This window comes from Pseudomyrmex gracilis, unplaced genomic scaffold (genome assembly GCF_002006095.1).
Source record: "Pseudomyrmex gracilis isolate BER0280 unplaced genomic scaffold, ASM200609v1 scaffold_74, whole genome shotgun sequence".
Lineage (NCBI taxonomy): Eukaryota > Metazoa > Arthropoda > Insecta > Hymenoptera > Formicidae > Pseudomyrmex > Pseudomyrmex gracilis.
In genome coordinates, this window is record NW_018020658.1 from 111,717 (window position 1) to 136,661 (window position 24,945).

General features: G+C 44.1%; 4 protein-coding genes across 12 annotated transcripts; 2 read left to right on the forward strand and 2 right to left on the reverse strand.

Moving 5' to 3' along the window:
• Positions 1-238: 238 nt before the first annotated feature.
• LOC109854828 (zinc finger protein Pegasus) lies at positions 239-5,083 on the forward strand. 5 transcript variants are annotated; one of them, XM_020428324.1, is made up of 6 exons: positions 239-539; positions 1,772-1,987; positions 2,119-2,350; positions 2,484-2,752; positions 2,849-3,184; positions 3,291-5,083. In XM_020428324.1, exons 1-6 carry the CDS (start codon positions 514-516, stop codon positions 3,772-3,774), a joined length of 1,563 nt encoding a protein of 520 aa, XP_020283913.1. In that variant the 5' UTR covers positions 239-513; the 3' UTR covers positions 3,775-5,083. The 5 variants fall into 5 exon arrangements, with proteins under 5 accessions (XP_020283913.1, XP_020283915.1, XP_020283914.1 ...); XM_020428326.1 differs by lacking the exon at positions 239-539 and adding an exon at positions 552-1,014; XM_020428325.1 differs by lacking the exon at positions 239-539 and adding an exon at positions 1,167-1,396.
• A 2,367-nt stretch (positions 5,084-7,450) lies between these two features.
• LOC109854802 (tumor necrosis factor receptor superfamily member wengen) lies at positions 7,451-14,744 on the reverse strand. Its single transcript, XM_020428269.1, has 4 exons — positions 14,241-14,744; positions 13,979-14,159; positions 11,342-11,470; positions 7,451-8,549 (listed from the first exon to the last, which is right to left on the reverse strand). Exons 1-4 carry the CDS (start codon positions 14,742-14,744, stop codon positions 8,353-8,355), a joined length of 1,011 nt encoding a protein of 336 aa, XP_020283858.1. The 3' UTR covers positions 7,451-8,352.
• On the reverse strand, positions 14,616-24,943 carry LOC109854830. Of its 5 annotated transcripts, XM_020428332.1 has the most exons (7): positions 24,514-24,943; positions 24,160-24,421; positions 23,859-24,066; positions 23,653-23,782; positions 19,548-19,713; positions 18,417-18,511; positions 14,616-14,747 (listed from the first exon to the last, which is right to left on the reverse strand). In XM_020428332.1, the coding sequence occupies exons 1-5, from the start codon at positions 24,842-24,844 to the stop codon at positions 19,679-19,681; spliced, it is 966 nt and encodes a 321-aa protein (XP_020283921.1). In that variant the 5' UTR covers positions 24,845-24,943; the 3' UTR covers positions 14,616-14,747; positions 18,417-18,511; positions 19,548-19,678. The 5 variants fall into 5 exon arrangements, with proteins under 5 accessions (XP_020283921.1, XP_020283922.1, XP_020283920.1 ...); XM_020428333.1 differs by lacking the exon at positions 18,417-18,511; XM_020428331.1 differs by lacking the exons at positions 14,616-14,747; positions 18,417-18,511; positions 19,548-19,713 and adding an exon at positions 23,483-23,575.
• LOC109854831 (transmembrane protein 41 homolog) lies at positions 21,064-23,397 on the forward strand. The gene is made up of 4 exons (XM_020428336.1): positions 21,064-21,469; positions 21,857-21,968; positions 22,054-22,182; positions 22,287-23,397. The coding sequence occupies exons 1-4, from the start codon at positions 21,442-21,444 to the stop codon at positions 22,792-22,794; spliced, it is 777 nt and encodes a 258-aa protein (XP_020283925.1). The 5' UTR covers positions 21,064-21,441; the 3' UTR covers positions 22,795-23,397.
• Positions 24,944-24,945: the final 2 nt, after the last annotated feature.

Genomic DNA, 24,945 nt, shown 5'->3' on the forward strand with positions numbered 1-24,945 from the left:
GTGCGCGCGCGCGCGTGTGCGGTTTCGATCGCGGAGTCGCGCGACGACGGTCCCGCGGTGGCGCCGCGAGGATCACGCACATACGCATCCGGTGCGCATTCCCGAGAGAGAGGATCGAGTGCGATCCGGTGCGATCGCGACGAAGATCACGGGTAGATAATCGTCGTCAACGGCGACGGTCAAGCCGCCGCGAGACACAGTCGGCGGTTGGCAGCAGTGCCGATATATCTCGGTGAGCGAGAGAAACACACACGCACGCACCGCTCGAAGGCTTCCGTTACGTTTGATCGCGTTCGGTTTGGTCTGTCTCTGTGTGTGCGGCCGCGCGCACACCGTGGTGCGGTGGACGGAGTCACGTTGGTGGGCAGAGGAGAAACACGACGGGGAGAAAATAAAAAGTAATCTCTCCGGGGAAGAGAAGAGATGCGGCGACACCGATCGTCGTGAGCGATCGGAGCGTGTGAGCGCGCGAGGACGAGCGAGGAAATTCCGTCGTGGCGCCGAGGAAGGTGTATGTACCCGTCGTCCCCCCGTGGAATGTAAGTGGTCACACACCGCGCGCTCTCCTGCCTCTCCTGTGTTAGATATATATTCCCCTTCCTTTTACAGGCTCTCCCGCCGTTCGTCTCTCTCTCTCTCTCTCTTTTTCTCTCCGCAATTTTTTTCTCACCTCTTCTGTCCGCGCGGCCCCGCCGAGAGAGAGAGAAAGAACTTTTGCGTGGAAAAGCCGCGAAAACTACGTCACGAGTGACGGATTCGGTCGAAACTGGGACAAAGTGCAGTGCACTCTGGCATTGCGCTTTACCACCAGGTGTTTCTATGCCGTAATCTTCCCAGGATTGAGTAATACGCTCGTACCGTTGCACCTTGCTCTCTCGGATATCCCCTCGGAGCTGGTATTGGCGATTTAAGACTCTCTCTTTCGCCACGATCGCTCTCTCGTCGTCGTGTCTCTCCCGACTCCGGGCGCCCACCGACTTCGGTAACGTAATCGAAGGAGAGAAGAGTTGACAGGTAAAAAACAAAAAAGGGAAAAAAAACGAGAGAAAAAGGAAAGGAGACGACGACACATCGACGGCACGGCGATGCGCGAGCGGGCCGCGAATTGCGTACGTAAATGTGAAAAAAATGTGCTTGTGAAATACACGCGCGCGCGCGCGCGCGCACGCGACAAAAACAACCTCGTTTTCCTCTCGCGAGATTCTCGCGATCTCGGAAGAAATTGTTTTGCGCAGCGCGCAAGGATTGCATCGCGAGGATACCAGTTTTTCTTTTTCTTTTTTTGTTTTCGCATTTTTTTTTTCTTTTCTACGTTTCCGCGAGGAGGATTCCGCAAACGCGCTGCGCAACGACGTGTCCAACGCGAACGTGGTGGCAATGAACGGATTATTGTTATGTAGGGCAACGAGACGATGTCGGCTGCTCGCGCGACGTTCTTCGTCTCCTTGAGACGAAGCTCGACGACGTTCGTTTAGCCTCTGGCGGAAATATGGAAATATACGTGGCCCGCGACGAACGCGATTGATTGTCGCGCGCGGTTCTTCGTACCTGTCAGTTTTTCCGAATGTTTGTTGCGGGACACGCACACTGCCTGATTTCCGTCCGAGTTAAATCTGTCTGTTGTTGTTGATCGAGTCGAGTCGCGTCACCAGTGATGAATTTAAACGGTTTCCGATTTATCTTTTTCACGTTCACGAAACCATTCGCGGTAGCGACGCGAATAAATTCTGTATTTTTTGTTTCTCAAAGTGCGAAATCATTTGTGTTGTAGGTTAGATGACGGACTCAAGATAGTCCCTCTGCTTGGTAACATGTCAGATGGAGTTGACGGTGGTGGTGGGGAAAACGAGGTAGACTCTCATTCCTCTTCGCAAGCCGAGGCTGGGAACTCTTCCAATCACCGAGAGGAAGAGACATTGGATCCTGACAACGAGGCGGCTCTCAATACTAATTACGACAGTAGTGATGGAGCTGTTCCCGCATTTAGGTGAGATTGAAAGTGACTAAGTTCTTGTGCGAAATAAGTGAAAAGCTCACAGCTGGGACCCAGGTTTGCTGCGTTAAAATTATTGGTTTTTTGAATTTTTTGGACACACGCTCCTTCTTCTGATTCCGCAGATGCGATAGGTGTGACAATTATGAAACGATAAACAAGACAGCTTTCTCGGCTCATCAAGATCAATGTTTGGCGAGCGGCGAGGCAGGAGAGAATGCTGAGGGGATAGAAGGGGTGGAGAATGACGGAGATGGGGAAGAGGGTCATTCAGGGATTAGATCTCACAGAAAGATGTTCGAGTGCGACGTTTGTAACATGAAATTCTCCAATGGGGCTAATATGAGACGGCACAAAGTGAGTGTTTGGACTGTTTGTATTTTTATTTTATATTGCACTTGAAAAATTATACGATAAATAACAAATGTACGTACATATGTACACTTACATAGTTCTGTATAATAATATGATTGAATTTTTCTTCTTCCAGATGAGGCATACAGGCGTGAAACCATACGAGTGCCGGGTATGTCAGAAGAGATTCTTTCGGAAGGACCATCTTGCGGAACACTTCACGACGCATTCGAAGACTCTGCCGTACCATTGCCCGATATGTAATCGAGGATTCCAAAGACAGATCGCGATGCGCGCTCATTTTCAGAACGAACACGTTGGCCAGCACGACATGGTCAAGTCGTGTCCTCTCTGCAATTATCGTGCGGCGACTATGAAATGTCTTAGGTTGCACTTTTTTAATAGGCAAGTTGCCCCAATTTCGCTGTTTGTTTCATTTTTTTCTTACGTGACGAAATTTTACTTATGGCGTTTATATTTTGTTGTGTTGTCTTTGCGCAGACACGGAATAGATTTAGATAATCCAGGACCAAATAGCTCTACATCTTTAATGAATAGTTGCACATCCGGAGAGGCGATGCCCTCGGCACCGCTGTCCGACAGCGGAGACAGCACCGGCAATCGTTCGACCGACAACGCTACGCCCCCCATGCATTTCCTCACGCCTCACGTGGAGATATCCATTCCTTATCCCGAACAAGCTGCCAATCAGCGAAATCCGAGTCCTGCTCCGTTGAACGGAGACAGCCCTAACAGTCCGCAGAGCGCCGACAGCAATAGCAACGCGCCGAGCAGTAGTCATCACCAATTATCTATCAATAGCAGCACTATCCATAGGTGGGCAACGTTTATTTATTAAATTTACAATACATAAACAAAAATCTTAAAAACTTGCGACAAATTCAACGCGTATATCCGATTTCTAATGTGTTTTTTCCCTCAGGAACGTTGGCGGAGGTGACGAGGCCATAACACCGTCGATCTCCTTGATACCCATCAAGCAGGAGCCGAACAGCAACGGTATGGACGACAGCGGCGCGACGTCGAGCAATTTGCCGCTGCCGTCGTTGATCAAAGTGTCGCCCTTGAAGTCGCTGCTGCGCGACGACCTGCGCCGTAAGCTCTCCACGAGCACCACCAACAACAACAACAACAACAACAACAGCAGCAGTAACAACAGCGGCGGCGGCGTTGCAAATTCCAATCCGCACTCGAGAGGCGAGCCGCCCACTTCGACCAGGCCTGATCCACGCACGAGCGGTCTCCAGTGCACCCACTGTCGCATCACGTTTCCGGATCAGACATTGTACTTTCTTCACAAGGGCTGTCACAGCGAGAGCAATCCGTGGAAGTGCAATATTTGCGGGGAGCAGTGTTGTAATCTTTACCAATTCAACTCGCATTTACTGAGCAAGAGTCACCAGTAGCTGGGGAAGAGAAAACACACACGCAAAATTTAAGAGAAACTTGTATAATCGAAGAATCTTTTCTCTTTTCACGTCTTCTTCTTCTTTTTCTTCTTCTTTTCGTTCATCGTTTGGTGAACGAGGCTAAACAGCAAAAACACAAAACACAAACAAAAAGAATCGACACGTATGTCACATACGTTTCAGTGTTCATTAGCAGTGCAGCAAGTATTTTCTGCGACGTGTCCGGGCATACTCTTCGCCAAAGGTATTTTCGAAAAGGCTTTACTTTTAAACGGCTTTACTTTTCAAAAAGGCGCAGGAACGCGAAAGGTAAAGCCTCGCTTTTTCTATCGCTTAAGCGACGAGTCAATAATCGTACCTTGAATTATTCTTAAGAGAAAGACGGAGTATGTCGCGACTATGTCTTAGAAAATATAGCGCGAGACGCGCGACTAATTGTGCCTTTTCTTTGAGAGAGAGAGAAAGAGAGAGACAGAGAAAGAAGGAGAGAGATAGCATATATTGCGAGAGAAAGAGAGAAAAAAAAAACAAGAAAATTGCCAACATACACTCGTCCGTCATACTGTTATATTGTACGAACTATCCGTCCATAGGGCTTTATCGAAGTTATTCCAAGCTCTATCATTAGTCTTAAATTAGTGACATAAGTATGAGAGATAAAAAAAAAAAAAAAAAAAAACAATTTAAAAAAACGGATCGCACCGTCGATAATTCGCGAAAAGTGAAGAAACACTTTGTTCTAGCTGCGCCGTAATTTGTTTTTTGGCGAGAGAAAAATGACGTTGAAAAAATTTTTCGGACAACTACAGAGATACCTATTTACGCGCGTTCGCGCGCGATTTGTGATTGCTCGAGACGAACGCGACACGCGAAACTCATTTTGCAGAGAGAAAGATGGAAAAGTGCATTTATTATTGTGGTGTCGCAAAGCTCTCGCCGAAGAAATGGATGCGAAGAGAGTCAGACGAAAAATTTTTATATTTACTCGCAAGCACGAATGTGAGAACTTGTAGAAACTGTAGAATTCGCACGGTAGAGGAATTTTTTAATCTAGTGGGAGGCAGAGAGCGTGTTTTTGAAAAAAAACAAAAAAAGACATCGCGTAAAATGTGAGTAATCTGAAATGTCGCGTTTGGTCGAAGGCACGTATCGGTGCACGTTCTCGCGCGTATCGATACGCGTAAATGTCAATACGAAGCTCACGACAATACATCAGCTGCGAAGCACACGGTTTTGAAGTATCGTCGTGGGGATTCATTTGTTCTTTCTTTTTTGTTTGTTTATTTAGGTTAAAAACAAAAAAAAATAAAAACAATACGTTGCAATCGGTGTGAAATCGAAAGGTGATGATTGATGATATGATGATGATGTACAGGGCACAAAAGCCAGCCGTTATTAATTATATTGTAATACAATAAGCGGCAAGAGTTCGAGAGACGTAACTTTAACGTAAAGTTAGTTCTCTCCGCCTTTCGCGCCGTTTTGATTCGATAAATATTTTATATATAAATATTTGTACAGAGAGAGAGAGAGTATTAAGAAAAGAAAGAGAGAGAGAGGGGGGGGGACGAGCAAAACAAATGGGAGAAAATTAAGAGATAGAATATATACGTACATACGTTTGCATTGTATATGTACGTATGTGTGTATGCACACGCAAAACTAACATACACACACACACACACAAATATTATATTACATGAACGTAGATTGCTTAGAATAAATTGATCGTACTTTTCTTTTCTTTTTTTTTCTAAATTGTTAATTTTGAAACTCCAAGTTTGATTCCTAGTCAGGGTGTTGTATCTTGCTACAAAGTTTTGTTTTTAGGCGATCGGCCGATTGTCAATTAAAAATTGTGTGACACAATTTTTATTTTTGCACTCGAGCGTATTTAACGAACGTCTGACGTTCGGCAAGCGATTCATGTGGTCTAAGCAATCTATATTATTACATATAAATATATATAAATATATATATATATAAATATATATAAATATATAAATATATAAATAAATATATATATATACCGTCTCTCTTTCAGAGAGAGAGGGAGACAGAGAGAGAAGGAGAGAAAGAGAGAGACAAACGGAAAAGTTATACGCGGAAACACTGCTGTAAATGGTTGTAGTTATTTATAAAAAAAAAAAAAAATAACTATTCTGTATATCGCGCGTAGAGAGTATTTAAAAGAAAAAAACAAAAATACGATTATATAATTATTTATTAGAAATTAAGTAATTTATTATTGCTTTGCACACATACATACATACATTACACACATTCCAAGAGGTACCGCGAGGTCACGTGACTGAGAGAGAGAGAGAGAGAGAGAGAATTATTTTGTGCAAATCGAGGAGAATGACGTGTATAGCGTTAATGACGGTGCTTTTCCAACCGCCGATTTTAGCCGACGATGCAATGTGAACGACACGAATTCTGAATCTGTGAACAAAAACAAAATGTGAGAGATAAAAAAAAAAAAAAAGAGGAGACGGTTTCGCACGCGATGTGCGAAACAAAAAAAAACGCAAATCTTACACGAATTATTATCTTCGACATATACGTATGTATAATAAGAGCTGTTGCAAAACTTACCACTATTTTCTACGCCGAGCACACGTATTCTTTATTAGGGTAACATAACACACACGTACGTTCGTCATTTTCGCACTTTTCAATCCTTATAAAAAAAAAAAAAAAAATCATTGATGTACAAATCTTTTTAGATACCTTTACAAAACCGCGCAGTCGCATGCGCGCGCACGTTCGTCGTACTCTCGTGCAAGTCCTCGGGACAGATTCTCGCAAATAAAAAAAAATAAAAAAAAAAAAGTGCCTGATCGGAATAACGAATCTCCTTCGGGAGAGAGAGAGAGAGAGAGAGCGCGCGAAAGGGACATTGCACGAAGATGGAGAAGAGGATTTCGAAGAGGGGTCGATGGGAGAGACGAAGGCAAAAAGCGAACGCGTGAGCGAAAGGTGTGTGATTCGTACAACATGTATAAATATCGGACTGCAGCGAGGAAGCGTATGTGTTGTTGTAATAACCCGTGTTCACCATATGTGCTTACCGCTTTAGCGTATATTAGCGATTGCCTTTACACTGTGATCACGTTTACAAAGAAAATAGTCTTAACGCTAGAAGATAGACGTAAAGGTGTTATTATATCTTTTAGGGGCGAAGTCGAGAGTACGACGAGCACACGAGGAATTTCGAATGTATGTGAGACGCGGAGAGACGGTTAGGCGCATCTCTAAAAAAAACCACACCATCCCACACCCACCTCCCACACGTCCACCTTTATTCTCCCCCTAAATCCTTCTTTACACGACCTTATCCTTATCCGATTTATTTATATACGACATATGAATTAAAAACAAAAAAAAAGAATATATTTAAACCGATAAGAAAGGAATAAAAAAAAAAAAAAAAATTGTTGATGTTATTACGGTGTAATGGGTACAATCTATAAATATACGAATATTATGTATATAAGGAATAGAACGGAAAATTTTTATCATACGTGTCTATAAGTTTTTTCTCTTCTCGCTCACACCACCAGACTCTCGACAAATTTCCTTCTTCGCGTGAAGGCGAACCGAACAGAGATTTATTCCACTCGATCGTTTTTAGTGTTGCGAAGAGATAAAAAAAATAATTAGAAACATCTCTAGATGTATTGAAGTTTATTGCTCGTGGCACCATGTGTATATTGAATACAAAAAGCGCTTGTATATTACAGTGTTCGTCACGTTAAAACTAGATAGAGAGAAAGAGAGAAATAAATAGAAAAAAAAAAAAAAAAATATCTTGCGCGTCGCTCGTCGCTCGAATCGCGCTCGAGCTTCGGGACACGATTGGAAGGTTTGTCTTTATAAGACGGTTTTTATTCGCTTGTCACAAAAAAGGAAAGAAAAAGAGAGAAATCCCAGTTGATCCGACCCGACGCAACGAATCCCAACCTGCGTTCACTGGTGCGTTGCACACCATCTGTAATCGTATATAAATATCTAATTTATACTTCGCCGGTTTTTCTTAAATTTATCCGTCTTCTGGACGATCCCAGAGCTCGACGTAATCCAGATTGACTGCGCCGTTTCAATGACGGACGTGAATTAATTTCGAACGGAGAGAACAAGTTCCCTCCGGAAGACCGAAATCAAATAAAATTAATCGTTCTATTACGTTAAATACTACAAGAGCAAATTTTTTTTATACAACAAATTGACTCGCCAATTCGTTCATCTCTTCGTCCCGAGTGTGTTCAATTGTTTGTCCCAACATTTAAAAAAAACAGATATGTACATATAAATTATATATATATACGGAAAATTGAATTGTGATCTCAAGACTGCACAACGTCGGATTTGCAATCAAAGTGTGTGTGAGTATTCGGGGTTTTGCCAGTTTGTTGTCTCTCGCAATGTGAATTTAATTTTATGCCTTACGTTACACTTAACACAATATTCGCGTCATTACGAAATACACAGAGTTCAGAGAGCCAGAGGCTCTCAGCTTCCATTATCTCATTGGAATTTCCAATGGGTGAGGAGGTGTTGCGCGTTTCTCGGTCAATCGACGACCTGATTCGTCTTTTGACTGAGAATGGTCTCGATGTCGTGCTGAATCCGCGAGATCTGCGACCGCTTGCTCCTCGGTGTCGTTACGTCCCCCTCCTCGATGTACAAGTTGCCGGCCGCCGCCTCCGGCCAGCCACTCGCTGCCGTCGCCGACGCCGCTGCTACCACCGGAGTCTCTCGTTTCCGGTCTGCAAGCAGAGCAAACGAATCCTCACCGGCCCTATCGGTCAAGCGAGCGGAAAGAGAGAGAGAGAGAGAGAAAACGTTTCGAAACGGGGCATTACGAGCGATTTGCGTCGCGCGCACATACGCGATGAAAATTATTTATCTAAGAAGATAGAAATAATCCATCCCGCAGAATTACGTGTACAGAAATATTCCGCGTCTTCGTCCCCTCTATCATCTTACGACAGGAAATTATTATTAGTACAACATCGTTTCGTGTTGAAACAAAATAAGATGTTCAGAAAATTCGGAGATTATTTTTTGAAAAAGAGGAAGTTTTTATCGTTTCTTTTTTTTTTTTTCATTTGACGGCTTTGCAACACGATCTAGAAACTTTATAATATCACATCTTTATATAATAAATAATAAAATAATTAATTAAAATAAATTACATATATTTTATTATATTATAGAAGAGATGGTAAAATTAGAACGCGAGCTCAGCTCAGGAAAAACGGATAAAAAAATGTCTCCCGACGACATATCGCTCTTGCGTATAGGTATGTATCGCGACGTGACACGCGCGTATTTCGGGAACACCGTGTACATCAGGCGTTACGCTTCCGGTAGCGGCCGGTCCACATATAAATACAACTTCCGAGGCGTGGGAGCGCGCAATGAAATATTCCCGGTGGGGAAAAAAGAGATCCGCGCGTGCACACGCGTCTCGCTTTCCGGCCGGAGAGAGAGAGAGAGCGAGGCGCGGCGTATATTGACGCGCGCGCTTGCGAGCGCTGCTAAAATTGGCGACGGATTGCTTTTCGTGCTCACGCGCTCGCGATGCTTACGCGCGTCAAACCCCGAAACCTTGCAACAAGCTCGATAAGACGGCAATAGCGCCGGATTTTCGCGACCCCCAAACATCCCGTTACAAGGTCCCTTTGAGACGAAACAAGAACCTATAAATATCTTATTTAAAAACTAAAAATTTTCTTGCAAATTATGGATGTGATATTGAAAAATAGCCAAAGACAGAGAATCGTGAAATCTCAACGAAGTGAGCGGCGCAAAGACACGCATCGCGAGAAGTATTTTACAAACCCGGTAAAGTGAATGTTCTAATGGCCCAACAAACATTTTTGTCACAGAAACAATAATTAGATATGTAAATGTTAAAAACAACTTAACTGAGTTTTAGATAGAGAATCTCTAATGGATTTTACAATCGCTCGGTGCGTTTTGATATCGCATTTCCGGCTAAAGGATTTTAAACGGTATATACATTCGGCGAGTCTGCTTACTACACGCGTGTGCGCTAAAGTTAGAGCGCGCGAGCGGGGTTCGCGCCGCGCGAATGAATGGAGGCAGATAAACGTCCGAACAATCGCGTCATTTTGTTTTCGCGCGCGATAAATAATTTTCCCCTTCGGCGGCGCGGGCAAGAGAGAGAGAGAGAGAGAGAAAGAGAGTGGTCGCGCGCGTCTCGTCTCGTCTGTTTCAAGAACCGTATCTGTACACACAACACACACACATATACAAACGCGCACTACACAAACAGCTACTAACTTCCTAAAATATACCGTCGCGGCGTGCTGTTTAAGCACATCGAGAAACTTTCGCGCTCTGACGTAACGTACGTACGTGCGCGTTTCTTTCCGCGAGAGAGAGGAACTTGTCACACACACACAGAAGCGGTGAGGATTAATACAAGCGATTGACAAGAAAAAAAGATCGATTTCGCGATCGGATCGCACGGCGCGGTTCTTCTTCTCCCCTCCGCGCACGAGATACCGCTTCACGTTGGTACACGGTACAAAAGTGCGGAACGTGATATCACGTGTTATGCAAATATGCCGCGTATACCGTGGCGGAAATAAACGCGTAAACGAACAATCGCCGCCGATGAATGAAAGTTCGATAATGAGCCACGTGCCACTATGTATGTGTGTCAATGGGGCCCCCGCGCGCGCGTTTCTCGGTACCGTGCCATATCCGGCACACATTAAGTCCCACTGGTGTTACGTCGAAAGATACACGTTTCATTGTTCAATGTCGAGCGTTATCACGCCTCACGGTTCTTTTTTTTTTTTTTTTTCTGTTTGATCGCGCGAGATTCTCCCTCGCGATTTGAACTACGATTTTAATTCCAAATAGCAGCGATGGGAAATCCGCGTGTCGAGGCACAGATCGACACCGGTGATCGGTCGCGCATGCCAAAAAAATATTTCCGGCCGACACAACCGAACGGTACTTCATGGTCACCCTGTGCGAACGCGCGCGCGTGTGAAGCACATCCGAATGCGCCGTATACGAGTTAAGCGAATTTATTGTGTATTTGCGACTGAGAGAGATCCTCTCTCTCTCTCTCTCTCTCGCTCTCTACCCCGCTCGCGCGCGCTCACGGTCGTACTCATCCTTCATTTGTTCCCCTCCCCCTTCTTCCTTTCGGCGCACAAAGTGATCATTGCGAACGTGCACGCAACTATATCTTACGCGGTCGCACGCAATGGAAGTGTGATTGCGAAAGTGGCGCGGAGCGCGTAACGCATACATAGACTCAATTTTATACGCCACGGTTTTACTTTGATGAGACACCAATTTGGATCTGTCATTCTTCCTCCTCCTCCGTATACTTCGAATCTTCTCTCTCAACTCTTTTTCAAAACGTTGTTATTAATCCTCCGGACTCATTAGCGAGACTCCCACGCACAAGTTTAACTTTTTACCAGAACTTTTACATTTTAACGAGCGATGCGAAGTTTTTTCTAGTCTCGCAAATGGAGAGCTTCCCAAAGCTCTTCTTGAGCGTGCTCACCTAAAAGCTTCTCGAGATATTGGCATCTGGTCTCGGGATCACCTGGGTTCATCGGCGCTCCTGCGATCAGTTCGGCCAGCTCCGCCTTCACCATGAGATTCAATCTCGCCGAGATCTCCTCGAGACCCGCTGCAACAAAAGTTTGCGTCAGCATTGCAAAAACTGTATAAAACAAATCAATTAGTTTTTGTTCAACTTCTCGTATCAGAGATCTGTTCTCGTTGGTACAAACGTGTACGACGGTTGGTGCAAAAAAAAAAAAAAAGAAAACCCCCGTCAATTTGCGTGCATAAATGATCGGAATATAAAACCCGTTCCGAGAAAGATAATAGAGCGGCGCGGCGCGAGAACGCATCCGCGTCGAGCGCATTGCATCGAGAGCCGCACAATGTCGACGTGGAATGCGTCGAGAGCGTCTGTGGAATGCGGCTTGATTTTCTCCCGCAGACCCCATGGCGCGATACACGCTCTCTCGCGTTCCCCTCTAATGGCTCCCGACTACGAGCGGTATCCCTATAAGTCCCTCGGTTTTCTCTCCCGTCCCCCGTCCGACTGGTGTTCCTAATCAGAAGCACCGGGTGGGCCGACCAATCAGCCGCAATCAAACGGTACTGATCACACACGCGTGATCGAACGTCCGTTTCGCCGTTGTGTGCCGCCAATCGCGTAACAATTTTACAAAAGCGCAAAATAACGTTTCTCTTTTTTTTTCCCACAAAGTATATGTTTTAACAAAACAAGATTGAATATTTATTCGACAATTGCTGTAATATTTATGTTCTCTTGCAATTTGTCGCATACTAATAATTATTTGTGTTAGATATTTTATATAAAAATAAAAGAGACAACGTCGTCAGGGGATCAGCGAATGGGAGAACGATCGCGATTCGCTTCTGTAACACGAACTTCCGGCGATAATGCGCCGTATAGAACAAAGTGTAACATCCGAGCAGACTGTGGAATGTAAATAAAAAAAATCGCTGCTCTTAATACTGTACAAGATAATAAATTGCTCTCTCGCGCGCGCACACGTGTGTACAACGTATGTCTACATAATTAATATTAATTAACTATATACATAATTCGCGAGCGATAAATATTAATGGGATTGTGTAGAAGCAATAAAACTAAATGGACTTTGCGTGCAACACGCTCGAGGTTGCTCGAAGTGCTATTTTTATATAGGAGAGAACGTCTCTCGTTGCAAAAACAACATAACATAATTAAAATAATTGATTAAAATAATTTATTTTTTCACACATTATTTATGTATATTTTAGTTAATATTTTTTTTTATCTCAAGTTAATCGCGATATGTGACAATGTGATATTTAAAAATGTAATTTAATCGACCGATTTTTTGCACTTCAGATGCGCGCCAGCAACGCGATTTTATTCAATTTGCTGGATAAAAATCCCGGTGTGCGCATTTCTGATACAGCTGATACAGTGTTCCGACCAACACTGATAATTAATTTGCGGTGCACGAAGTGTGCATTTTCAATAACGTAAGGTCGAACGCTCTTCACGTCGCGGCCCGTGTGTGTGTGCGCGCGCGTTTCGCCGAAGGCGTAGATTTAAAAGACGATACACACACGCCGGACGAAGGGGCTTCATTCATACGGCGTTCATTAACGAAACGTGGCTGAATCGGTTCCCACAAACGTATACACGCGCGATACATCGTCGAGACTTGCAGAAGAAGACGAAGGAAGATAGAGAAGAGGAGAACGAGTGGTCGTCGTCGTCGAAAGGGCGAGGGAGGAGAATTTCTGCGAGGAGTTCTGCGTACTGCTAGTTATGCAAATGCAGATAGTAACGTCATATACGCACACGTGCGGTCCGGTGAGTACCGTCGAGTGTCTGCAAAGAGCGCGTTACGCGATCTCGATTCGCTCCTCAGAAGAGAAAGAAAGAAGAAGTGTCGTTGACGCGTGCGGTTTCTGCCCGAAAACAGACGCGCCTTTTTATCTCTTTCGAGAACATTAAAATTGCACGAAGTACTCGTTGCGACACAAAAAAGTCTGTTTCGCAATTGCGAATAAATAAACAAAACTCTACAAACGTGCAATTGGTGCGATTGGTGGACGACTACCTTTCCGTCTCGATATTTCTTTAATAAATTACAGATTTCCAAGATCAGATTATATCGAAATGCGTGCGCAATGGTGACGACGATATCTTAAGCAACAGCACACACGAGTTACCGCCGCGCTGAACGTTGGAAACGTCATATCCGGGCGCGGTAGGTCGATCCAAGGTGAGGAGCGGCCGTGATCAGCCCTCTAATGAAGAAAATCCCGTCGTGCATTTTAAGGGATCGCGTCCCTCTCCGCTTCTCTTCCTCTCTCTCTCCGTCTTCTTCGTCGACTCCGAGCGTGTGTGTGTGTGTGTAGGTATATCACACGCACACCGATATATATATAATTTTTTTTCTCCGTGCCGACATCCCGCGCGCGGCTCTCTTTGCGGCTCACGAAAACGTACGAACGCGGATATTCCTCCCTTCCGAGAGAAAGAGAGAGAGAGAGAGAGAGAGAGAGGGGGGAAAGGAGATATCGCGAACGCAAAAGCAGATATTTGAAACTACGTCACGCAATTTTTGTTCTTCTCAATGAAAAAAAGAAAGGAACTTACCTGGCTCGAAGTTCTTCTTCATTCGTCGCCATTGTCTCGCGTAGACGAGAGCCGAGCATCCTGCCACCAAGAAAAATACTATGCAGGCGCACACAGCGAGAACCAGAGCGCCGGTCTGCCAATCCCACGACAGACCGTCCTCGATGTCCGATTTTCTCCTCTCCCTCGGATCGTGCGCCGCCTGTCACACAAAATCAATTTTGCGTTAACGCGGATCTAGCGATTTTTGTTTCAATTTTCTGCAGAGTTCTCAGAATTTTACTTTTGACTGCTGCAAAGCGGAGACCGGCTGCTCGTCGGCCTTACTTCCGTCACTTTCCCGATCGGAATTGACAAGATTGTCGCTTTCGGGAAGCCGTTCTGTGACCCGTTCCTCGGGAAACCGCCAGAACATCTTCGAGGTTACATCCTCGAGGCGACGCTGAACGTCGTCGTTCGACTCCGACGGCGGCCTTTTCCTGACCGCCGGCGACAGGAAGGACCAGTCGATCTCCAGCGCCGACAGCGGGCCGCAGATCGCGTCCTTGTGCACCGCGCACGGGCTCAGAGTAAACTCGGGGGCGCATCGGGTGCAGGGCAAGCAGGTGCCGCGCTCGGTCGACCAGAATTCCAGACCGTCCCTGCAGACCGGATGATGCTGCTGTTGCTGCGCCGGCTGCGACGGCTGCTGCTGCGCGCTGGATGTCATCGCGCCGCCGGACTCGCACAGACCGACGAATACCGACACCAGGGTCAACAGCAATCCGGGACACGATTCCTTCGGCATCACCTGCGATCGTTGTCATTGAACATTACAAAATCGTCGCAAATTTAACGCATTACTCAGTATATCATTTTTTTTCTCTGCGCAAAATTAAAAATCCTTGGAAGACATCACAGAAATGTAAAACAACAAACAATAATAAGGCAAATAAGAGCCGAGTGTTGGCGGTTGGGCCGGAAAAGCAAGAAAATTCGCCGTTTTTCCTCGCAACTCTGCGCGTCGGGTAACGAACGCGACGGAGAGGAGACGACGACGTCGATCGCGGTTGATCGGCGTAATTCGAACATATAAAGCCGGCTCTTTAAGCCGCAAAAGCGCTCAGACCGTTTCCACTTCCGGCTCGTTCGCGATGTAATTACATCCGCAGTTGAATCGCGATCCACCTACGTCATAGCTCGCGGGCCGGCCGTCTGTACGCCTTCGTTTCCACGCACGAGCGAGCGCGAGCGCGCCTCTGTGTACGTGTGTACGTGTGTGTGTACGCGCGCGTTTCCGCGTGTAGGCGCGCAAAGAGTGTACAGAGAGAGAAGTTTTTACAGTCTACGGATTTCGTACAATTCGCGAGATGAACTCCGTATCGCGTCAATCTTGCGTTTTCGGAATTAAAAAAAATGTGATAAAATTGTGTTTTCGTTATTTTTCCACAATCAATCGAACGTAGATTAATACAAAAATACGTGTACCGAGCAGTTTCTACGATTGTGATTGCGACATGAATATGTTGTATAGAATTAATTGGGAACTCGCGCGCGCGAGCAAGCAATGCGTGCGTTGCCTTCAGATGGAGAGGAATTGAAAAGAGAGAAAACAAGGAACACACAACACAAAGCTACGTGTCTCGTTAATGTACGCAACGCGAGAAAAAGATAGAAAGAGACCTGCCGAGAGAGTTTCTCCTATTTCAAATTGCCTGTGCGCACGCGTGTCATATTTCTCTCTTGCACGTACGCGCGCGCGCGCAATTGCGCGATCAGAATGCAACACCTCGATCCGCTCGCGTTCGCTCGCTCGCTCATGGGACTCTCGATCGCTCCGTTCGTACGTAGTGCAAACGCAATCTCTTCCGCCGAGCTTTATCATTCACGCCGATTGGCGTGGATGCCGATAGACACGCCTCGAAAACGATCGCGAACACGAGCGTCGTCGTTGTTGCGTCGCCGTGAGACACAACAATTCCGTGTTACAGAGAAAGAATAAACGTTCCAAATGGGAGTACGTTGTTTTGTGTGTACTTTCTGTTTACGCGCGAGTCTCTTGCAGCGCGACATTTTCTGTTCCATCGAGAAATTTCATCAAGTTCGCGTCGATTTGTCTGCGTCTCGCACATTTGCCTGCAAGAAAAAAATGTTTTTTTTTTTTGTATCACAAATGTATACAAGTACGTAAAAAATTATTCATTCAGTAACAATTGAAACTTTTATCCTTAAAGGTCCGCCGCGCGCCGAATTGAAAATTACGAAGAGCCGAACAATCGATGTCAATTTGTGCAATAGCTGCAACATTCATAATCGATCGCTTTTATTAAACGATATTCTCGCCGCCGTCTCATCGCCGTCGACAAATGGCTTTAACACGGCCACATGTGTGTCTCTAATAATAGTAACTTAAAAAAAAAAAAAAAAACCGCTCCGACTCCGGGGAATAAGGGCCCCGTGTGTGAAACCGGTTCCTCAAAACTTATATATACACATTTTACACATAGTTTAGACGCCGCCGCGTCTTCACGATGTGAACGAATTTTCAAAATCGATCACCGGGAAACGAAAACGTTCGCGTTGGGAAAACTCTTCTTCTCCTCGTGTCTCGTTTCTTATTTCCGTCGTTTTCGAGGAGCGTCATTTGTGCGCGATCGCAAAACGAACGGAATCTTTAACGTCACGCAGCGTGAAGGCTGTATAAAAAAAAAAAAAAAAAAAAAAATCCGTAGCAGAATTCACAGGTAACGACTTCTCTCGAGCGGAGAGAAAATTCCGACGGCGCCGTTGATAGCACCGTGTACATGTTTATTTAATTACGTTATAATGCGAGAAACGCGATCGTATTTCCTTTCTCGCGCGAAACGCGCGACCGTCATCTTCCCGTTTGTGAAGGACGGAAGGATCCTCGTTTCGGGTCCTCGAATTGCTTTCGAATTCGAACGTCGTTGTTGTTGAACGTCGTGTATTCTCCGATCGAGAGAAACGTTCGTACAGCAGAAGAAGTATTATCTACGATCTTCGGCAGCGCACGATTCGACGGCGATTTCGAGGAACTTATTGACGTGACTGCCGTGACACGAAGAACGTGGCTTCGCATAACGCGGGAAACCCAAATACCTGACGAACGCACCATCGCGTCGACGACGACAAAAGGCCGTTACACGGCCGTGTTGCTGAAAGAATGCATAAAGTACACGTGTAATAAGTGAGAGGATTGTAAATCACTCGAGAGAATCTCAAGCGAGAGAAGTCCTCGCAATTTTAAATGGATCCTAGCAACGCGCGGAAATTATGCGTTTCCGGAAGGAAAGCACGAAGTTCGCTTCTAGTTCACATTTTCACAATGTAGCGCTTGTTCAACCCCGGTTTTGTTAACATTAGAACAATCAAATTCGTCAAAATGACGGAGAGATTTCAGATATTTCTCATTTTAAACGATCACACAAATGTGTTCCGAGTAGTTTTACTTTAACACAAGAAGACAAATTAATCATTTGAATGTTAAACAAATTACTGATAAATTCATATTAACAAATAAACTATTTTTTTTTTCAAATATTCAAATTGACTTGTCAAATTGACGAATTTAACTCTAGTTTTTTCTCATACTTTTTTAGTAATTAATTGTACATCTCATTATTGTTGTTTGTCAATCAATAAAGATAGTTAATTAGTACAAATGTCATTGAAATTAAAAGATAGCACGCGACGAGACGTGGCAATCGTCTCGCTTCGCCAGGCGGGAAAGTTCGCCGGCGCGTTCGCGATTTATTTCGAGGCGAGATTTTTCAATAAACATCGAAAAAAAAAATAAAAAAAAATAGATCCACTTTAGCGCGAGGATTCCGCGTTCGCGCGCGGCCACGTGTTTTATAATACCGGCACCGGGAGTGCGTCGAACGGAACCAACCGCAGCGATCTCGAAATGGCACGGCAAATAGCGCGATGATAATGGCGCTTCCAGAAAATATGTATTTTTTTTTTCTCCGTCTTTCTCTTTCGCCGAGAAATTTTTTCGAGATCGATTTTCCGCGAGAGTTTTTGCGTTAGAACGTGCCACGCGACCACCCACCCACGACTTTGTTGTTTACGTCAAATGCAAATCGAGACGCGAGTTTATAGCGCGCGACGACGACGACGACGTACGTCTCTCTGTCTTTCCGTTTTCTGTCGTCTCACACCTGTTTTATTACCACGTGTTGATGTCTCTCGAATATATCTTCTTCGTCGCCAAGAGACGTCATTCGCAGAAAACAGCTTGAAAATCGTTGTGCAATTTTTTTTTTTTTTTTTTTTTCTATTGTTAACTGCAATTCGGTCGAGGATGAGCTCACGTTTGTTTGAAATCTTACTTTTTTCTTACCGCAACTTCTTTGAGACTTTGTCGGCGGCTCGTACTTGCCTTCTTTAATTCGTTAGTAGTAGTGGCGATTTTTTTTTTTTTTTATTACAACTGCCACGCCAATTTGTTACTCACGCTGCCTTCAATAGGGTCGAGTCTGTCATGATGTAATCCGAGGCGACGTCGCCGAAAAAGAAGTAGACGAATACAGGGGATGAAGTCTCGTGTCGCTGCAATCCAGAGGAGAACGATTTAATCGCGTATCACCACTGTATCATCACATACGAAGCACCGCGGGGGAACAATCCTTTCCCTCCTCCTCCCGTTTAATCGGGAGTCCACAACGATCTCAATTCTTTTGACGAAAGAAAGTACATGAGAAAAGTTAAGAGAGAGAGAAACGCGTCAACGTCGCGACGTCGTCGACGCGCTGTTACTCCTCACGCGGCGACGGCAGCGGCGACGACGACGACGACGGCGACGGCGACGACGGCGACGACTGCAGGACAAAGAAGTGTCCCCGTGAATACGAAACCGAGTTCCGAGGACGTTTTCGGCGACACCGGACACACATGCGAGAAACATGTGTACCATCACGCGGTCACGACGCGACTAGTCTCCGGCGGAGAGTTATACTCATTTCCGCCCACGACATAATCGTGGCGGAGTCGGAACGGGAGAGGGAGCGAAAGAGCAAGTTTGTCGTGTTATACGCGGAAAGAGAAAGAGAGACGGGTGGGCGCGCGTACGGGACCGAGAGAAAGAGAAACATAGCCGAAGAGAAGGGTATCAGGACGCGGGGACGTTTTATTGGCTAGGCCCGCGATCTATTAGGGTTCCTGTGATTTATTAGACAATCCCCGTACGCGCGCATTCGAGCCGCTCTCTGCTCTCCCTAAGGGCGCGTCTAAGAATCGCGTTGTGTGTTGTTTGATGATCATTTATAGACTGTCTCTCTCTCTCTCTCTCTCTCTCTCTCTCTCTCTCTATCTAAGCGAAGAACACGAATAGATTTATTAATAATGCACGTATATATTGTAGCGTCGACAATCCTCCTTGGGAGGGGGATTAGGATTTTCTAATATTCGAGTGACGCAAAACGGAATATCCGCTACAAATATTCGAAGCAATGCGCGTATTTATATAACTTTGAAGCGTGTACGTCGAAGATATTGGGTTTGACGAGTCGGAATAGCAAAAAGAAAAAAGAGAAGAGAAGTCCAACAGGTTCTACGATCTGGTATATACATAATCCTCCTCTCTTACCTGAGATGATTAACTCCGCGGCGTATAACCGGCCTCGCGTGAAGCGAACCGGCGTCCTTCTGCATTCCACGATGGTATTAAACCCTAGAGAGAGCCTGGGATGTGCGGGATTCGCGCGATTGGCTGGCCGGTTAGCTTGTGTCGAGTTGTCCACCTTCCTCACGATCTGTAACGCAACAGAAAGAAGAATTTTGACGGACTTATTCATCGCAATATCTTTCTTGTTCACAAGAGAACATTGTTATTTATAAGAAAAAAAAAAAAAAACTATTTACTAGGTGCCCGAGATATTCGATCAAAAAAAAATGAAAGATCATGTTCGTGTAATTTGCTACTAGGCTAGTTGGAGCGTACGAATTAAGGAACGGAATTCGAGAAATATAGAAGGAAGCAAGGGACAGAAGAAACGGGAGACGGTAGCATGATGGTAGAGTAAATACACATTACTACTTTTGAAAGAACACGGTCCCGACACTTCCCGTGGGCTCTCGCCCTCGTTTCCGGTCCTTTCTCACGGCCCGATATTTCCTAAGTGCTATCTCGGTAGTGTTCTTGACACTCGTTCGACATGCAACATCTGTGAAGCCGAAGCGTACGCGTCCGCGTAGACGCGCGTATATGTGCGTGCGAAGATAACAATCCAACATTCAAATTTCGTAGTTGTGATCAGAATTCCAAGTTGCTCGAGAAAAAAAAACATACATGGACAAATTTTACACAATTATCATCAATATATATAATCTCTCATAGTATAATTTTGTATATAATTTATAAGCACAATGTCTCGAATTTGTCTTTGAATATACGCAGGATTTTGTTTCTTTTATTTTGAAGGGAAGAGTTTCCTGTTTTTTTTTTTTTTAAGTATTACATTCGAAATTGAAAATTTCTCGGAAGAGTCCTAAAAATAATAAATGTTTTTTGTGAGTTTCGAGCGGGGGGTTCTGATTTAAAGAATACTAAAATAGAAAATAGATATATATATGTATATGTATGTTGCATGTGTGTTCATACCCTCGTGAATGAACGTTCGAGTGTGTTCGGCGAGATGTTTGCTCCGTAAACACGAAATACCTATTGATAGCCGCCTTAGTCAGCTGTCAGACCGATCGTCTGCTGCCGGCAGTTGCAAATATTGCTAAGGAACAACGCGCGCAGAGTAACAGTAGTAACGAAAGCTCGTTACTACTGGCATTTTTTTGGTCTGATTTGACTGGCGACGAATCCTTCTCGCGGTGCAACCTGCGCCGACTCCTCGAGTTCGTCGCCTCGTCTAATTGTTAAACAAAACAGTTAGAATTGTCCTCGGAAAAGGAACGAAATCAAAAATCATCTCGCAATTTGAACTTTTCCTCCATTACTCGTGCGGCTTATTGTCACGTATGGCCGAACGCTCGTTGCGTCCTCTGGCGGTCACCACATCAACCGACCGTGAACGGTGCCGTCACTCGCGCACGCGCGCGAACATCAGTGTGCAAACAGAAATTCCTCTGCCGAACTCCTCCCTCACTGGGCCACGAGACCATCAGCTGATTCGAACTCAAACATTTGGAATCTTCTGCTGCACTCTTTGTACTTTTACTCTCTCTCTTTCTCTTTTTCAACCTTCTTTTTCTTTTTTTTTTCACTTAATATTTAGTCACACACCCATTATGTTTTAAGATCAGGAAGTACACCAGTGTTGTAAAAAAAAAAAACATCGGTGACAACTCTGTCCTTCGAGGACGACACACGTCTGTCTTCGGTTCAGTTCGGACCCACCGCGAAACTCGCACTCGACAAAAGTGCAAAGTAATTGCATGACGCGATACACATCGATTCGTGAAAATTGAAGTGCATCGATTCCGAAGATCCGTTCCTATACACAACAAGTGACAGCGAGACAGCTGAAAAAATGAGCACGCAGGTTAACGCGAAACCAGGTGAAACATCACAACGTGATCTGTTTTTTGTTTACCATGAAAAAACTTAGCCAGCGCGTGTGTGTATTTACGCACACCGATCTAAAGTCTAATGCGACTCGTGTGTGCTCATATCAATTTTGTATGTAGAATTGTATTTTTAGACACGTGTAAAAATGCATGTGAGCTCAATCAAGGTCACAGAAAGAAGTGCGTGCTCAATTGCGAATTTTAGCAGACCTTCTTTGTTAAATTTAGCGTCAGTTTTTTTATTTTTGCTTAGTCTCAGATTCTTTTTTTTTTTTTAATCACAGACATAGAGATTGCTGTTTATATCAAACACACGTGTATATAAATCAAAATCTGTTATAATTGTTATTTTATTATATCTAAACTTGTTATCTAAAGCACCCATGGAAGCAACTTCAACGAGAAGAGCAGTACTGACGGTCGGATTCATCTTTGCGGCCTCGCTGACCGCACTGTTTTACGTGTACACGAACTTTCCAGAATTAGAAGAGTAAGAATAGCTTTTTTAAAAATTATAAAAAATATTTTTTTTTGACCGTTATATACAATGTATTTAACATTTCCTGCTTTCGTAGAGATGAGAAGCAGTACATGAAGCTGCCGCTTCACATAGAAGACGCCAAGAGCTTGGGAAAACTGCTGGAGAGATATAAAGATCTGTACTACTATCAAGTATTAACCGGAGTGTTCGTTACATACATCTTGTATCCTTATTTATTTACGACTGATTGACGGTTCTTTTTTACTTGTTTTTTTTTTTTTCTGTCAGAACCGCAGTATTTATATTCCTTACATCATATTTCAATAGCTTGCAAACGTTTGCCATTCCCGGATCTATTTTTCTCTCGATTTTATCCGGATTTTTATTTCGCTTCTCGGTTGCGCTGCTGCTCGTGTGCACGTGCAGCGCAATCGGCGCCACTTTGTGCTACCTGCTGTCGTCGTTACTAGGCAGACGGCTGTTGTACCGATACTTTCCGGAGAAAGCGAACAAGTGGACGGTCACGGTGACCAAGCACCGCGACAACCTGTTCAATTACATGCTGTTTCTCAGGATGACGCCGTTGCTGCCGAACTGGTTCATCAATCTGGCCAGTCCCGTGATCGGCGTGCCGATGATGCCGTTCACCCTCGGCACTTTCTTCGGCGTCGCGCCGCCCTCATTCGTCGCGATACAAGCGGGCCAGACGTTGCACGAGCTCACGTCGTCGAGCGACGCGTGGTCGTGGAACAGTGTGATCATACTCTGCGCATTCGCGCTGTTATCCTTACTGCCCGTGCTGTACAAGCAGAAACTCAAGCAGAAGCTCGAGTAAAACGCCGAGACGATCGATCGGGAATATTCTCAGGGTGACATTTTTCGATATCGCGCAAGAAAGGAAGGAAACTTTCCGACACTTTTCGTTTACGGATTTATTTTAGGGAATTTAAAAGGACAATTGCGACAGGTGCAAACGGAATTATCAAGAGCACGCGGTGCCGGTTATTGAAAAATCGCGCCGTGCGTGAAATCCTTATATTTGCATTTAAATGCGCGAAAATGCAGTGAATTCCCGTGAAGCACAATTTACACGTAACTTATTTATTAATGCTGTAATTTATTTTGTACATGTATATTTTCAGTAGAGATTATACGTGGCACTATATCGTTTACAAATCAACTCAACACGAGGAAGATAAGGAAAAAAAACCCTGCGACTTATTACTGTTACAAATACGCCTAAACACTTTAGACAATATGCCAGACAAAATGATCTCAGATAAACATTCTGTGTGTGTTGGTAGCGAGATGAGATTTATTCCACGCGTTGTTGGAATAGAAAAAAAAAATAAAAAATAAATAAATAAATGTACTTTTCAGGTTTAAATATGCGAGAAAAAAAGACAAAACCTATTATCAACATCATGTGAGAATAGATTAAAATAAATAAAAATCTATGTAAACACGATCTTGATCGTTCTTTAGCTACGTTTGCTTTGGCACAACACAAGATTCTTTTTACCGCTAGCAAAAAGAAGTTAGATAACTGACAGAGAGATCGGTAGCATTATACACCGGCAGACTTACGGGTCTCCAATACCACCAATTGTACCATACTTAAAAACAAAAAGAAACAACTAAAAAAATGCAAGATCATGTAATAAAAGGAAACAACTTCACGCATAATACTCACGTGTGTGTCCTGCGGACAATAAAATGATCGAAGATCTACAATGTTGAGCGCACTCTGAGCTCGGTATCATTTTTATCAATCTTGCACCGGCGGCACATCGTATCACAATATTGCTGCACTCAGGATTAGGCTAAAAATCTGCGAATTAATCTGGATTTTCTTTATATATATATATACTCAAATTATAATAAGAATCATTCTCTCACCACTGTGTAAGGAGGTGATCTTGATTCGTCAATAAAAATATACTTTTCCGTGCCCTGACTCCACCAATTCGGAGTTTCGACTGGTTTTGGGAATAACTTTCGGAGTATTCTGTTGGGTTCCATGCGATTTATTCTCCAAGACACGTGAGTATCAAGTAACTTGGTCGGATACATATCCAGTCTGTTTTCCATAACATCACGGATGACTCTACGAAATTGTTAGAGTATTTAGACAATTTTTTACATCATCAAGGTTGAAGTTTTTTTTTTTTTTTATTAATTTCTGCTCTACTGTTCTCACTTAAAATTTTTGTTGTTAGAAGAAATTCTTCTAGCATCTTGATCAAAGATCTTGCTATTACGCCAATACATATTCGTTAAATCTCTCATTCTGATTTTTGTATTATTCTCAGCTTTGGTGTACGGTATTTCGATATTAAAGGATCTACTGATGTTATGACCAGTAAGATCGGGTACGGAATGAACCATCGTACAATGCCAGCAATCCATCTCGTTAATATAGAAATACGGATTTTCTATCAAGCACCATTCGTCGTACAAGTCTGAAATGATGATATGTGTAAAATAACATACAAGCGTGTACAATATCAAAATCAATATCACCATGACGTTTGTTTGTTGGCAAACAACTAACCAGATAACGATGGATATAAGCTGACAATGGGTACCGCTACTTTGCGCAGTACGTACAAAGCGGGATAAATGGAATTCTGCGAGATTTTTACAAACGCATTGTTCAACCATCTCTGATTGCTTCGATATAAAATTACGACTACGATAAAAATGAGTAAAAAAGTGAGTAGCGAAAGTCTCGACAGTCTTTTTGTTTCTTTCGGATACTTTGCTTCCAATTGTCGGAAACAGGATTGAAATATTTCCGACGTTTGTGCCTCCGAGACATTATGGGCGGCTGCGTATCTTCTGATCTGTTTCACGCGTCTCCTGTACTCGTCCAAATCGACCATAATCGTCAAGCTTCTCGGCACATTGGATTTTTAAAATGTTCAAGCCATGACATAAAAACACGCCCACGTCAATGAGCAGAATGGAATGTGACAATTGAGGA

Coding starts and splice junctions, on each gene's coding strand:
- LOC109854828 (XM_020428323.1), top strand. Junction 1,988..2,118: donor GGAGCTGTTCCCGCATTTAG/GTGAGATTGAAA, acceptor CTGATTCCGCAG/ATGCGATAGGTGTGACAATT. Junction 2,351..2,483: donor CTAATATGAGACGGCACAAA/GTGAGTGTTTGG, acceptor TTCTTCTTCCAG/ATGAGGCATACAGGCGTGAA.
- LOC109854831 (XM_020428336.1), top strand. CDS start 21,442: ATGAGCACGCAGGTTAACGCGAAACCAG. Junction 21,969..22,053: donor AACTTTCCAGAATTAGAAGA/GTAAGAATAGCT, acceptor CTGCTTTCGTAG/AGATGAGAAGCAGTACATGA. Junction 22,183..22,286: donor GTGTTCGTTACATACATCTT/GTATCCTTATTT, acceptor ATATTTCAATAG/CTTGCAAACGTTTGCCATTC.
- LOC109854830 (XM_020428331.1), bottom strand. CDS start 24,844: ATGGTCGATTTGGACGAGTACAGGAGACGCGTGAAACAGATCAGAAGA. Junction 24,067..24,159: donor TCTAACAACAAAAATTTTAA/GTGAGAACAGTA, acceptor ACAATTTCGTAG/AGTCATCCGTGATGTTATGG. Junction 23,783..23,858: donor GATCACCTCCTTACACAGTG/GTGAGAGAATGA, acceptor GCAGATTTTTAG/CCTAATCCTGAGTGCAGCAA.
- LOC109854802 (XM_020428269.1), bottom strand. CDS start 14,744: ATGCCGAAGGAATCGTGTCCCGGATTGCTGTTGACCCTGGTGTCGGTA. Junction 11,471..13,978: donor GAAGAAGAACTTCGAGCCAG/GTAAGTTCCTTT, acceptor CTTTTGTTGCAG/CGGGTCTCGAGGAGATCTCG. Junction 8,550..11,341: donor ATATCTCGAGAAGCTTTTAG/GTGAGCACGCTC, acceptor CTCTGCTTGCAG/ACCGGAAACGAGAGACTCCG.